We start from the raw sequence: 13,720 nt of genomic DNA, 5'->3' as shown, positions 1-13,720 counted from the left end.
CTTTGAGGCCCAAGGGCTGGCCGTGCTCCCGCCCACCAGTCCCACGAGGGCCAGGCCCTCAGCCTTCCTGGCCTCCCCCACATCCCACTCCACGCCTTCCTGGCCAGGGGCTCCGGACGCACTGGTGGGTGGGATGCGGTGCGTGCCAGGCAGGGCGATGTGTGTGTGCTCAGCTGTGTCCGACTCTTTGTAACCTCATGGACTGTAGCACGCCAGGCTCCTCTTTCCATGGGATTTCCCAGGCAAGAATACTGGAGCGGGTTGCCAGTTCCTGCTCCAGGGGATCTTCCCAACCCAGGGATCCAGCCCGCGTCTCTTGAGTCCCCTGCATTGGGAGGAGGACTCTTTACCACTCTTTACCTCTTTACCACTAGCCACCTGGGCTCTGAGTCGCCGCTTCTCAGGATCGCCCCCGGCACTCGGGACCGGGTCTCCCTGATGGAGGAGGCGGTCCCCACATGCTTGTGCCCAGAGCACCTGGCCATCGTGGGTCAGGAGCTGTGCTGTGGGCTCACATGGGGGTGAACAGGAGGGAGCCGTGCGCTCCTCTTTCGCCAGCTTGAGGAGCACAGGGGGATTCTCTGTATCCTGTGCTGCCCCCGTCGTTTTGTTGGTGAAGCTAAAACATGCTCCCCAGGGCTTCCAGAGGAGAGCTGGAGGCTGTCCAGCCCCTTGCCGGGCTCCAAGGTTCAGAGCCAGCAGGGAGGGATTAACCTGGGAGGGTCACTGGGCTGAGGACAGAGGTCTCCGAGCACCAGGGTGGGGTCCCCACGGTTCCTGAGAAGGGCCAGGTGAGCCATGGGGGGTCAGGGGAGAGGCCCCCGTGCCTGCTGACCCTCCCCCCCCCCCCAGCCCCAGGGCACTTCTGGGTGGGGTCCCTTTAAATTCAAGGTTCTCGCCTCCCCAGAAGGCCCCTCCCCCAGTCTCCTGGGCAGCTGGGTAAACAAGCCTGACCCCAGGCTGCTGACATGGCTTCCCCCTGTTCCGGGGACCCCAGCCCGGCAGGTCTGCCCCCGTGTCCTGTAGCCACTCCAGGTGAGACACGCGGAGGGGTTCGGGGTGGAGGAGAAGGGGGTGCTCATGGCAGCTGGGCTCTGAGGACGTGGGAGAGAAGGCAGCGCCCCCACCTCTTCCTGGGGGGGGGGTTTCCCCAGGGTCACACAGCAGGGCAGGGCAGGGTGGGGGCGAGCACCCCATCCCCCGACAGTTCTCCTTCCTGTTGTCCTGTAGCCCTCCCCGGGGTCCTGCAGCCCATGGACCCTGAGCCGGGAAGTGGGCCAGGGTCCTCCTTACTCCTCAAAGCCCTTCCAGTTCCTTCTCCGGCCCCCTCCCCCCACCTCTGTATAAGCCCAGGGCTAGTCCCAGCTCCTCAGAAGTAGACTCTTGGACTTCCCTGGTGGACCAGTGATTAAGAGTCCGCACTCCCAATGCAGGGGGTGTGGGTTCTATCCCTGGTCAGGGAACTAGACCCCACGTGCCACGTGGTCAGCAACAACAACAAAAGGAGGTGCACACCCACTGCGCGTACTGGGCGGGCTCTTACCCTCCCCGCCCCGTGGATTTTGGGACCTGGACACTGACCCTGTCTCCACCTGTGCTGCCATGACATGGGCGATCTCTCCTTCTCCTGCCCCTCAGTCCCCCAGACACCTCTCGGAAACGTGTCCCCCAGCCACCCCTGCGGTGGTCGTGTCTCGCCAGCAGCCAAACTGCAGCCCGGCGCTGACCCCAATCTGGGGACCAGGACTCCAGCACCCCGTGGGCAGAACCATAGCCCACTGTTTGCAGCCTGTTCCCTGTCTCCTCCCCCCGGTCCCACCCCCTCACGCCCCCATCCAGCTCTGCAGTGATCATCACACCCTCACCACACCCTCCTGCCTTGTGCCCTCTCCCATCTGATGGCACCCCCCCCCGCCCCAGCTCTCTGCCTACTCCTCGAGGGCACCCGGCCGTCACTCCAGCACCTCTCCACCCTCCTCTCCCGCATTCTGACATTTTCTCTTTACGAGATCTTTCTCATCGACATAAAAGCGTGCAGCTACACATCCTGTCTCCTGACCCCACTTCCCTTGTAGCTACTGCCCTATTTCTCTGCTCCCCATTTTTAGCAAAACTCCTGGAAAAGGTTATTTATACGTACGTGCTGCCTCCCAGTCTTTCCCTCCCGTTTGCTCTGGAACGCAGTGGACCCAGCCCCTCATTCCTGGACTTGGCCACAGCAGCTCTGGTCAGGGTCAGGGGTGACCTCCATGCTGCTGAACCTGAGGTCAGTTCTCAGGTGCCCTTTGACATGACCCATCAGCAGCTCAGGGGCTTCCCAGGTGGTGCTAGTGGTAAAGAACCCGCCTGCCAATGCAGGAGACACAGGAGACGCGGGTTTGATCGCTGGATTGTGAAGATCCCCTGGAGGAGGGCATGGCAACCCACTCCAGTATTCTTGCCTGAAGAATCCCATGGACGGAGGAACCTGGCGGGCTAGGGTCCATGGGGTGGCACAGAGCCGGACATGACTGAGAGACACACGCGGTGTATTTGAAGGGGCAGCTCAGGGCCCAGGGCCCCTCCCCGCTGACTCCCAGAGCCCAGCCTGCCCTTCTCCTCTCCCATCACTGCTGCTCCACCTTCTCTCCCTGACCTGGGGAAGCTGGGGGCCCAGGCCGGCTGCTCAGGCTTCTTCCCTCTCTGTCTCACGATCACGTCCAGTTCTGCGGCAGTGAGAGCATGGGTCCTAACTACTGGACCACCGGGGGATCCCTTGTGGCTTTAAATGCCACCATCTCCCAGGAGTCTGTCTGTCTTCAGCCTGGAGCCCCCCACCTCAAGCCAAGACTCTAGCTAACTCTCCTCTGCACCTCTTCCCCGGCCTGTCTGAAGGCATCACCGGTCCAGAATTAGACTCTTGAGCCCCTAGCCCCAAGTTGCTCCTCTCAGTATATTGGGGCTTCCTTTCCTCCAGTGGCTCAGGCCAGAAACTGTGAGTCTTCCCTTTGCTCCCCTCCCCTTCCCCCACCAGCCCCTCCATCGGCAGAGCCTGTGGGCTCCATCTTCAAGACACATGTAGAAGCAGCACTTCTCTCCACTGAGCCCCCAGGCCCTCTGCCCTGGATTGCTGCCCTGGCCGCCTTGTGGTCTGCGTGGCGGCCCCTACCCCTCACCTGTCTGCTCTGCAACCACCAGACCCACCTGGCTAACTGCCAGTCAGGGGTGGTCAGTCCTCTCCTGCCCCCCGGGGGCCCTCCCCTCTTCTCCACAACTCTCACCCCTGGCCCACAGCAACACCCCAAAGCGCCTCTGCACAGCCCACCGCCTGCTGGTACTAAGTGTGAGGCCGGGCCAGTGCTGTGGACACCAGTGCAGTGCTGTGCCTCCGGCCACTCACCCTGGAGGCCTTCAGGGAGGAGATGTCCTGGTGGACAGGACAGGCTGCCCCGGGTTGGGGCACAGCCATTCTGCCATCCAAATCTGAGGCTCCTGCAAGGCTGCCTCGGACCTGTCCAAGGTGCTGAGTGCAGTGGGCCCCGAGCCAGCCCCTCTGGCCTCACACCCTGCTCAGAGCCAGTCCACCAGGGTCTGTGATTCTGGAAGCAACCGCTTTGGTGCTGAGCTAGGAAGGCACTTCCCACTGACAAAGCGGGTCGCAGGAGGACCTGACAAAGAGGTTCACAAAGGTTCATGACCTCCTTATCCACAAGGATGGCAGAACAGGCTCAACTGTTTCCATTTTTCAGATGGGGAAACTGAGGCTCAGGGAATCCAGAACCCAGACCACGCTCTCCCAGGTGAAGGAAGCACCTCTGACCCAGGTCTGCTGGCTCCTGTCCCTGGCCTGGGAGAAGCCGAGTGTGTGCGGTACACAGCTGTGGCAGAGCCTGGCACACAGCAGATGCCCCAGGGTACTTAGCAGGGGAGGAGAGTCATCGTCCAGGGGCCCCTAGCAGGAGGGTGGGCACGGGGGCGCGCCTGCGGCCATCAGTTCAGGGCGGGCCTCTCTGGGTCTGCATTCTCACCAGGAAAACAGGCTGAGTGCTGTTGCCCCTCACAGGGGTGTGGGGGGAGGACCTAAGAACTCACGCTCAGAGCCTTGTATGGGCTCATCCATCCCCTCCTCCCAGGCCCTCCCCCTGAGCCCTGCCTTGTCTCCAAGGAGCTGCCCAGGTGGTCCTGTGTCCCCAGAGGCTTATCTATACCCAGGGAGGGCCCATGGTTGCATCGTTGAGTTCAGTATCCCCAGAGCTAAGCACTTTGCGGAAGGAAGGAAGGGGGCAAGGGGGAAGGGTCTCTCCTAGCAGCTCATAGAAGGTGTGGGCTTGGAGTGGCGGCTTGGGCTGCTGCCTGGGACCATGGATGGATGGGCCTCACGGGTGCAGAGGCCCCCACCCAGGGGCACAGTGCTGCGTCCATACACACATGATATCTGAGAGCGGACCCCTGGATTTCACCAGACCCCCGCCTCCTGGGAATCCATGTGTGAGTCAGCGATCAGCCATGTCCCCATTTCTCCTGGAATGTGCTCCTGGAGTGAGGGGGAAGGGGGTGTCCCACGGACACAGCACCAGCCCAGCTTCCAACCGGATCCTTCTCCCTGGTGAAGCTGGTCAAGCTGGTCAGCCCCCTGGGTCCCAGATCCCCGTGCCCAGGCAGGGCTCCCCCCTCCCCCCATCTGTTGACACAAGGCCGGCTCTGGCCCCTCCATGCTGGCCCTGCTGAGTCCTCCTTCGAATTCACCCTCACCTGGCTCTGTCTCCCTCCCCCGCAGTCCATCCTCTGCCCAGGCCCAGGATCGACTTTCCACTGAGAGTCATCAGGTCACCCCTGCTCTCTGGGGATGACCCCAGGTCCACAGCAGGCTCTGCGAGGTCCCCACAAAGCTATCCAGACTCCTCCCCTTCTGAAACTTTCCGCCCAAATAGTATGTAGTGGCTATATTCTAACACACCCCTCCGGGCCTTTCTGCCGCTCACAGCTCCTTAGCGCTGTCCCTGGAAATTAGTCTCCCTCTCCGGTACCCCTCCCCTCGCTGTCTCCACGTGGCCCCCTTGGCCTCTCTGGCTCAGCGCGGGTGGCTGCGGGAGTCGCTTATCTCTGGCCGCTCCGCGATCCCTGCCCGCAGGCCCCGCCGCGCCCCAGGAGCCCCCGTTCCCGGACATCTACGGCGGGGACGCGCAGCTGTGGGAGGCGCATTTCCGCGGCATCGGGCGCGCCTACCGCGCGCTGGGCAAGGAGAACGACTTCGCCATCCGCGTGCTCACGGAGGACTTCACGCTGCCCTTCCCGTTCGCCTGGCCGCCGGGGCCCGACCCTGCTCGCGGGCCGCTCTTCTACGACCCGCACGACCGCACGGGCTTCGACTTCCTGCTGCGGGGCCCGGGCGCGCCGCCCCCCGCGCTGCTGCGGCCCCTGCACAGAGCGGCGCAGGCGGCGCTGCGCAAGCGGCGCCTGGAGCAGCTGGCGCTGAGCTACGCGCACGCGGGCGCCGGCCCCCGGCCCGGCCTGGTGCTGCTGGCGCCCGCGCCCGGCGCAGCGGGCAGCGCCTTCCCTGGGCCCGAGGCCGCTTCCCCCAGCGGGGGTGCCCCCCGGCTGGGCTAGCGCAGTCCCGAGATTGTCAATAAAGCGTGCAGTGCCTCTGTTTCTCCCGCCCCGAGGCTCTTTGCCAGACACACCTGGGCGGGCGTCTGGTGCCAGTAGAGACGGGCCGGGTCCGCGGTGTTGTGGGATGTCCACTTTGTCCCAAGTGGCTAATGAATCAAGGCGGGAAGTCAGAGTGGCAGCCTTGATGGGCTGGCTAGGCTGGGAGCAGCTGTGAGGGGGAGAGGACCTGGGATAGTGGGGAGGTGGGTGGCCCTCGTGGCGGGGAGAGGACTTGGGATAGTGGGGGGGGGGGGGGTGGCCCTCGTGGCGGGGAGAGGACCTGGGATAGTGAGGGGTGGGTGGGTGGCCCTCTGGGACCCTGGTCACAGCCTCTTGGTGGGCATTAGCGCCCCCATGCTGCAGGTGAGGACCCTGGGTCCCAGCGCTCCCGGGAGCACCTGCGATTTGGTTCCCTTGTGACTGCAAGTTCAGCAGGGGTCCTGTCTTCCAGGACAGAGGGGCATCAGGGTCGGGTGAGGGGCGCGGATGGAGAGATGGGAGGAAAGGAGCACAGGGCAGGAGGGGGCGGGGAGGATGTGATGGGGAAACAGGCGCCAGGACACAAGCATCACACGGGGAGCCCAGTCCCCAGGCCGCTGCTTTCCTGCCAGCCCTCTGTGCTGGCTCTGCAGAGAAGGGGGTCCTCCTGCCCCCCACTCCCACCCCCACCCCTCTTATGGGGCTGAGAGATCGGCTGAGGCCGTTGGTGACCTGGCCTCCATCCTGGGTGTCTCGCTCTGTAGGTGAGAAGCCCTGGCAGAGGCCAGTCTATCGTGGACTCCTGGCGCCGGGCAGAGCCGCTGGACGCAGGGCCCGGGTGACCTTCTTCTCCCACCTGCCGGCCAAGGCTCAGCTTTCCTCTTGTTGGGGGCTTGGATCCGAGGCGTGCAGGAGGCAGGGGGCTGGAGGGCGCATTCTTACTCAAGTACAGATGGAATCGGAGCTTTTTTTTTTTATCCCTTTCTTCTAATCCGGGAGTTATTTATAGCTTCCTGGTGGTGGGCAGAGATGGTTTTTCCAAAGTCTTGCTTGGTGTGCAGGAGAACCAGTGACAAGAAATGCTCAGCTCTGGAGGACAGGGGCTCAGCCTCTGCAAGAGGGGTCCTTAGCTTCCCCCTTCTCTGGTGGGGACCCCACAAGACCCCTGACCCTGCTCCAGGTTCCTTTCCACTTGTGGTCCCATCTCTCCAATTTTATAGACATGTGTGGTGGTTACACTGCAATCCTCATGCGTGTGAATCCTGACAGGGTAACAGAAATGACTCTGTTAAGGGATTCTATCAATATCCCTGTGTTGAATACTAATTGTTCGGGTTTCCCCAGAGGCAGGCCCTAAACGTGGATTTGAGTGCAGGTGACTGATGCGGGAGGTGACCCTTGGAAACATAGGAGGTGAGAGAGAGAAGGGAAGGAAGCCAGTGGGGGGCGGCTATGCAGCTAGGTAGGCCTGCAGGTGTATGGAAGCCCCTCTGGGAACCCCGGGAGACCGCATGGGGACTGCCGCACCGCCAGCCCACCTCCAGGACGGGGAAGCCAGTGTTTAAACTCTGCCTCCCTTGTGCTGTGGGGACCGAGCCTGCAATTCACCCAAAAACAGCATACATGGGGAGGAACTGTTTATAAACTTTTATAAGGTGCCAGAGTAGCTTTATAACTGTAAAGTGTGATAAGAATTTGGAGTTTATATTTAGTATATTCCTTAAATAGAAATTTTTCTAGAAATGTATTTTTAATGTAGTTTATGGCAATGGCAACCCACTCCAGTACTCTTGCCTGGAAAATCCCATGGACGGAGGAGCCTGGTGGGCTGCAGTTCATGGGGTCACAAAGAGTTGGACATGACTGAGCAACTTCCCTTTCACTTTTCACTTTCATGCATTGGGGAAGGAAATGGCAACCCACTCCAGTGTTCTTGCCTGGGGAATTCCAGGGACGGAGGAGCCTGGTAGGCTGCCATCTATGGCGTCGCACAGGGTCGGACATGTCTGAAGTGACTTAGCAGCAGCAGCATAGAGGTATTGGGGCTTCCCAGGTGGCGCTAGTGGTAAAGAAACTGCCTGCCAATGCAGGAGACATAAAAGATGCGGGTTTGATTCCTGGGTCCAGAAGATCCCCTGGAGGAGAACATGGCAACCCACTCTAGTATTCTTGCCTGGAGAATCCCATCGACAGAGGAGCATGGTGGGCTACAGTCCATGGGGTCGCAAAGAGTCGGACACCACTGAGCGACTTAACATGCACACATGGAAGTATCTGTCTATGACATGTTGGAAATAAAAACGTGGCCCTTTACCACCTCTAGTCTGAGAAGTACTGACCAAGGGGAGAAAGATAAGTAACCAAATAAGTAACCTACTAAAGAAACAAACATGACTAGAAAAATAAAAACAGCAGTAAGTACTATGAAGAAAGTGAGTAAGGACAGGTCCTATTTCAAACAAAGTGGTCATGAGGACCTCTTGGAGGAGGTGACATCTGAGGTTGGAAGAGTGAGGAGGACCCGTCACTTGAACTTTTGGGGAGGGGGCTCCAGGCAGAGGGGACAGACTGTGCAAAGGCTGAGCAATTAAAAATAAAGCTTCAAAGGTCACAGGACTGGAAGCAGCAGGTGCAAGGCCAGAGCACAATGAGCAAGAAGAGACTCTCATTGTCTGATAAATAGCCTTCCATTTATGGGGAAGACTCTTTTCCCACAAGACTCTAGGATCCCAAAACCCTTTCATGCTTACTGCATCTTTTCATCCGCCTTGTAGTTCCATGAGGTCAGTGGGTGGAAGAGGGCCCTGGGGCCTAGAGAGGGGAAGGGACGTGCCCAAGAGCATAAGCCAGCATGTTATTAGAACTCCACATTATAGCCACGAAAGGCCTGGCTACAACAGGCTTAAATGGGAGAAAGTTAAAAAGAATGGTTCATGTAACTGGAAGATCCAGAAATAAGCTGAGCTTCAAGTAAGGTTTGATCCAGGAGCTCAAGATTGGGTCTATCCCTCCGACTAGCTTCCTTAATGATGACAGCATGCCTGATGCGCCTCCTGACTTCTCATTCTCCCTGGTCACTGACTTCCCAGAGTTCTCATGGAAGAATGGATCCATCTCAAGCCCCAAGAAGCCTCCCTGAATGGCCCATTGGTCCAGTAGGGTCACGTGTCTAGTCCTAAATCAGACAGTATCCTGTACTCACTGACCTAGGCATGTATTTCCTGAACCAATCCCTATGACCAGTGGGTGGGGTTACCCTGACTGGATTCTAAGAATAAGGCCAGGAACGGTATCCTGGATCAGCTTGAGGGGACTGGAAGGGATGTTGGGGAGGTGACTCCCATGTCCATCACAGCCAGGAGGTGTGAGCCCTGGGGTGTGGCCCCTGGGTTGACTTTTTTTTGCTAAATCATGCATTTTCTCTTCCAATTAAGTACGCTGTTCCTGGAGAGAAGCTTGGGTCAGAAATGGCCACAGCGGAACCTCTACTCTTTCATGTGAAGCAAGGTTGATCATCTAAGTTGTCTCCTGACCACCCACTCAGTGCGGGGGTGGGGCATTCTGGGGTGGAAGACTTCCTGCATCAAGAAACCTGTGGGGGCGGGGAGTGTTGGGAGACCTCAGGACCTCGGCTCATTGCCCCTTGGATGAGTGTCTGGGCAGCCCCTCCTGGGATGCAGGGTCTCCTGCTGCCCTCCTCACAGACAGAGCCATGAAGCCCTGGCCTGGCCTTTTTGCTCTGGCTGCTAGGGAGCTCAAAGCCCACCTGTGCCTCTCTGCCCTAGCTTTCCTCGGGCATGATCTCCCAGGTAGGGCGCCTCTAACTTCTGGCCCCGCTGTTTTATCCTGGACTGGCTTTCGAGTCTTAGGCTAAGGGGATAAAATCTTAAAAATGATGCTTCCAATTATTTTTGGAAATTGGAGAGAAACACCTTTTTTTGAATGCTGCAGACCGTTTCACCCCCTCTGACTTGCCGGAAGACTCCGCTGTATTCTCAGAGGCAAGTCTGGTGGTCTGCACTGAATACTGTGGGTGTTGTGTCGGGGCTGACTGCTGTGACATTGGGCCCTGGTACTCGCTGGGGTGGGCAGTGGCTGCCTCCCAGGCTCCGGGAGACAACATACCTCTGCCAGAAAGCTGGGTCCTCTGTGCACCGGCCCTGTAGCCCTCGGTCAGCACGTATCTAGGGCTTCAGGTCCTCAGTGGTAGGTGGGAGCACGTCACGGTGCCTCTGGGTGGGACACTGGAGGGGGGGTGGGAGAGCTTATTGTTCAGGCCCCTGGGTCGGCCTGGCATGCAGTGAGAGCCTGCAGAGGGCCAGCTGTTCCCGCTGGGACTGTCCACTCTCTGGCAGCTAGCCTTCTCCCATTGTCTTAACCCAGGGGTGATCTCCTCTGTCCTTCTCTACCCTGGAGCCCAGCACATGCCTCCGCTCCACATCCCTCACTCGGGGCACCAGCAGCCTCGCCAGGTCACTCACACCCACACCACTGCGGGTACAGCAGCACGTGGGGCAGGGTGTGACCCGTCAGAGGTCACGTGGGACCTCTGCCCCTAGAACCTGCTTGTGGGGGCTGCTCTGAATGTTATGAATGTGACCTGGGGCTGTCAGCTTGCTGAGCAGGGAAGCTGGGCATCCTGGGGGTCCCCGGGGGAGGACAGGAGTCGGGGTGTCAGCTCGGAACCTGAGGCAGGTTCCCTCTGCCTTCCAGCCAGCACAGCATTCCCAGGGAGACTGGAGACTCCATGTCCTTCCATATTCCAAGGAGACGGCTCCCGTTTGATCCCTGCACTGCTAGGAACAGGGGTCAGGGCCCCTCCACCCCCTGCCTCTGCTCCAGTTTCCTCGGGAACAGACTCTGAGGAACAGTGAGAATGTTTAATTAATTGCAATTACAATCTTCAAAGGAAGCCGGGAGTTGAAACGTGTTCCTAATCACTGTGTTGCGATGTCAGCCGGCTCCCCAAATTGATCATGTTAGAATTTCCGATGGAGGATTAATTGAGTTGCTGCAAGGACCACTTTGCGTCCCTCCCCCTTAGATGCGGCCTGTGCGCAGCCTGGAATGACAATGAGGGGGCCGGTGGAGGCTGGCAGGAGCCAGCCTGATGAAGAGCTCCCAGCCCAGGTCAAGGCTGGGCTTGGGCCTGTGGGCTGGCGGAGCGGCTCCCTGCAGTCCCTGGTGTGTGCACTTCACCCAGTGTCTCCTGCTCCTGCTTCTGGAATTTCCCTGCGTGGGGCCTGCTCTCTAGGCCCCCTGTGTTTAGGTGGGGCCTGCGACTAGTGCTGGCCAGCAAGTCCTGGTCACGGTGACATGCGTCTCTTCTGGGCCAGAGGCCTTCCTGCTGGGACAAGACCCTCAGGAGGCTTTCCTTCCTCTGCCCCGTGACCCGTGGCCCCGGGGACAGTGCCTCCTCCGCCGTCCTGCGTCCTGGAGGCACCTGCAGCGAGAGTGAGAATCGCCCATCGTTGCCCCAGCTCCTAAGATTCGGAGGCTGTTTCCTCCCGTGGCTCGGTCTAGCGCCTCCCGCTTGATACAGCCTCTGCAGGCGAGACTGTGCAGGCCCAGAGCCAGATGAGGCCAGGGGCCCTTGTTCAAAATCAGGAAAATAGCAGGATGACAACAGCAGAGCATTAAACCGGCCCTGGAGTGTGACTGCCCAGGTCCCCGGCCTCAGACCCTGTAGAACGAGAGGAGGGAGCTGTAAGCAGGCCTCGTGGAGGCAGGTTCTGTGGGACCCGTGGCAGGAGAAGGGTGTGGACCGCCCTCCCCGTCCTCTGTCCTGCAGGGCCCTCCTGTCCCGGCCCCAGGCGCCTTCTGCTGCTTTCCATGGAGTCGCTGAGCTGTTGCTCCTTTTCAGACGGCCTCTCTGCTCTGCGATGTGCCCTGGGCGTGGGGGTCGCAGGCCCCCGGGAGTGCTCCCATCCAGGGCTGCAGAGAGGCTCGAGGGGTGTCAGGCAGGTAGGGGAGGGAGGCCACCAGAGAGGGGTTTGATCAGAGACCCCAGGGAAGGGATGGGGGGCAGACTGTGAAGAGGGGAGCCCAGGAGGTGAAGGACGCCCGTTTCTTGTGTGGGGTCAGGACCGAACTAACAGAAATTTGGCTTGTTCCTTGGTGGGCTTGGAGCAGAGCAATGGCAGTGTCTCATAATTCTTTAAAGCCTGCATTCATAGGAGTGGTGCTGATTTCACCCCCAAGGGGAAAATCTGGTTCTTGGGGGGTTCTTAAGTCTGGTTCTTAAGATTTCAGTGAAGAAATCTTACTTGTGTTTGAAGCACAGCTACACATAAAGTACACGCACAGAGATGCACAGTTCATCTGTGGTCTTAAAATTTCGAGGGGGGCAAACTAGGAAGACATGTCTAAAAAGACTCCTTAGGTGCTGAGGGGCAGAAAATGAAAGGAAGGTTGAGAAGCACTGGTCTAGAAGGATCAGTTTGCTGTTATGGGTTGAAAATAGATTTGGGCGCGGGTTCCACAGAGGCACTAAAAATTGAAAGTGTCAGTTGCCCAGTCGTGTCTGACTCTTTGCAATCCCATGGATTGGAGCCCGCCAGGCTCCTCTGTCCATGGGATTCTCCAGACAAGAATACTGGAGTGGGTTGCCATGCCCTCCTCCAGGGGATCTTCCTGACTCAGGGACTGAACCCAGGTCTCCAGCATTGCAGGTGGATTCTTTATCATCTGAGGCACCAGGGAAGCCCAGGAGAGCTAGAGGCAATTGCAATAATCCAGATGAGCCGTGCTGGAAATGCAAGAGGAACCTGGGAGGGGGTGCGGCTCCAGTGCAACTTCTGGTTAGAGAAGGAGAGATGTCAGGGAAGCCCAAGGTTTGGGCAGGGGCAGCGGGAAAGCTGGACTTCTATCCCCCGGGGTGGGGAGGCTGGAGAGGAGGCCACCTGAGGAGCCTGGCGGACCCCAGTGGCGGTGGCAGGCTCAGCTCAGTGGAGGCCTTGGACAGATGGGTGTGTTGGGGACCCAGGCTCAGTGCTGAAGGAGGACCTGCCTGGTGCTGGCTGAGATGTTTGAATGGCTGAGGAAGGGTGCACTTGGAGTCCCTTGGCTTGGTAGGCCCTCAGGCTTCTCATCTGTGAAACTGGCACTCTGTCACTTGGCCTGAGCCTGGTTTTTCTCCGTGGGGCAGGGACTGTCTCCAGCAGGAGCTGCTGAGGGCCGTTTGAGGCCCCAGTGCTGGGCTGTTGCCGGGGTGTTGAGTGTTCTCATGGCCTTTAATTACTGAATGCTAACGAGCCCTGAAATTAAATTAAGAAGAGGAGCTGACCGCCAGCGTCCCTTCTCCCCCACTGTGACGGAGTTAATGGGGATCCTGGGTACAGGCAGGGGCCGGGGGGGGGGGGGTGTTGTTAATGAGGGTAGTGGGGCTGGAAGTTTGCAGGGTGTTCAGGCTCATGTCATTCTGCTGGCTCCTGTGGCCCAAGGAGAGAGGGCAGGGCCCGCCCCAGAGCGTCCCAGCCCCAGACCAGGCAGTCTCATCGTCCCCCACTCTCCCAGCTGGAGAAACTCAGGTCTGCCACCATGGTGGGCAGAGCGACCAGCAGGTTCCTGGTTCAGTGTCCATGCTTCCGCTGATGGCCCTGAGCCAAGGCAAAGCTCGCTGGCCTCTCTGGTCCCTGGTCTCCTCTTCTGTGGGACAGAGGGATGGGTGCACATTGTGGGGTCAGCTTGTAACTGTAGGAAAGGGTGGACGTGCGTCTGAGCTTAGCCGGGCTCCGGCCGCAGGACGGCTGGTCTCCCCTGGCCATTGAAGCCTCCCGCCTGGAGCCCGAGGCACCTGGGTCTGTGATGGGCCAGCTTCCCGGGAAGGGGCGTGTGTCCTCTGACCCCAGCCCGGTCATCAGTCCCTGGCCACACTGGCCTCATCTGGTTCCCAGGCCCGAGAGCGCTAGAGAAAGCCCCCAGGAACACCCTCCTTCCGTTCCACACGCGTTTGTCACAAATCCATGAATATGCCATCTTTGCCCACCCCCTCCAGTGAACTTCCTCCACTTCTGCAGCGAGTTCTACATTAATCACCGCTAATTGCTAGCGGGAGTCGTTTATGTCAAGAGCCATTATTCCTGGGAATAAAGAGGAAGAAAAGATGCTGCCT

The 13,720-nt window shown here is 59.4% G+C and overlaps 1 protein-coding gene across 1 annotated transcript; it reads left to right on the top strand.

Moving 5' to 3' along the window:
* The first annotated feature begins 968 nt into the window (after positions 1 to 968).
* LOC133049945 (uncharacterized protein C8orf90-like) lies at positions 969 to 5,586 on the top strand. Its single transcript, XM_061134027.1, has 2 exons — positions 969 to 1,059; positions 5,111 to 5,586. Exons 1-2 carry the CDS (start codon positions 969 to 971, stop codon positions 5,584 to 5,586), a joined length of 567 nt encoding a protein of 188 aa, XP_060990010.1.
* Positions 5,587 to 13,720: the final 8,134 nt, after the last annotated feature.

The sequence above is a fragment of the Dama dama genome, chromosome 31, assembly GCF_033118175.1.
Source record: "Dama dama isolate Ldn47 chromosome 31, ASM3311817v1, whole genome shotgun sequence".
NCBI lineage: Eukaryota > Metazoa > Chordata > Mammalia > Artiodactyla > Cervidae > Dama > Dama dama.
Note: the sequence above shows the minus strand (reverse complement) of the source record. Positions and strands in the feature narration are given on the sequence as shown.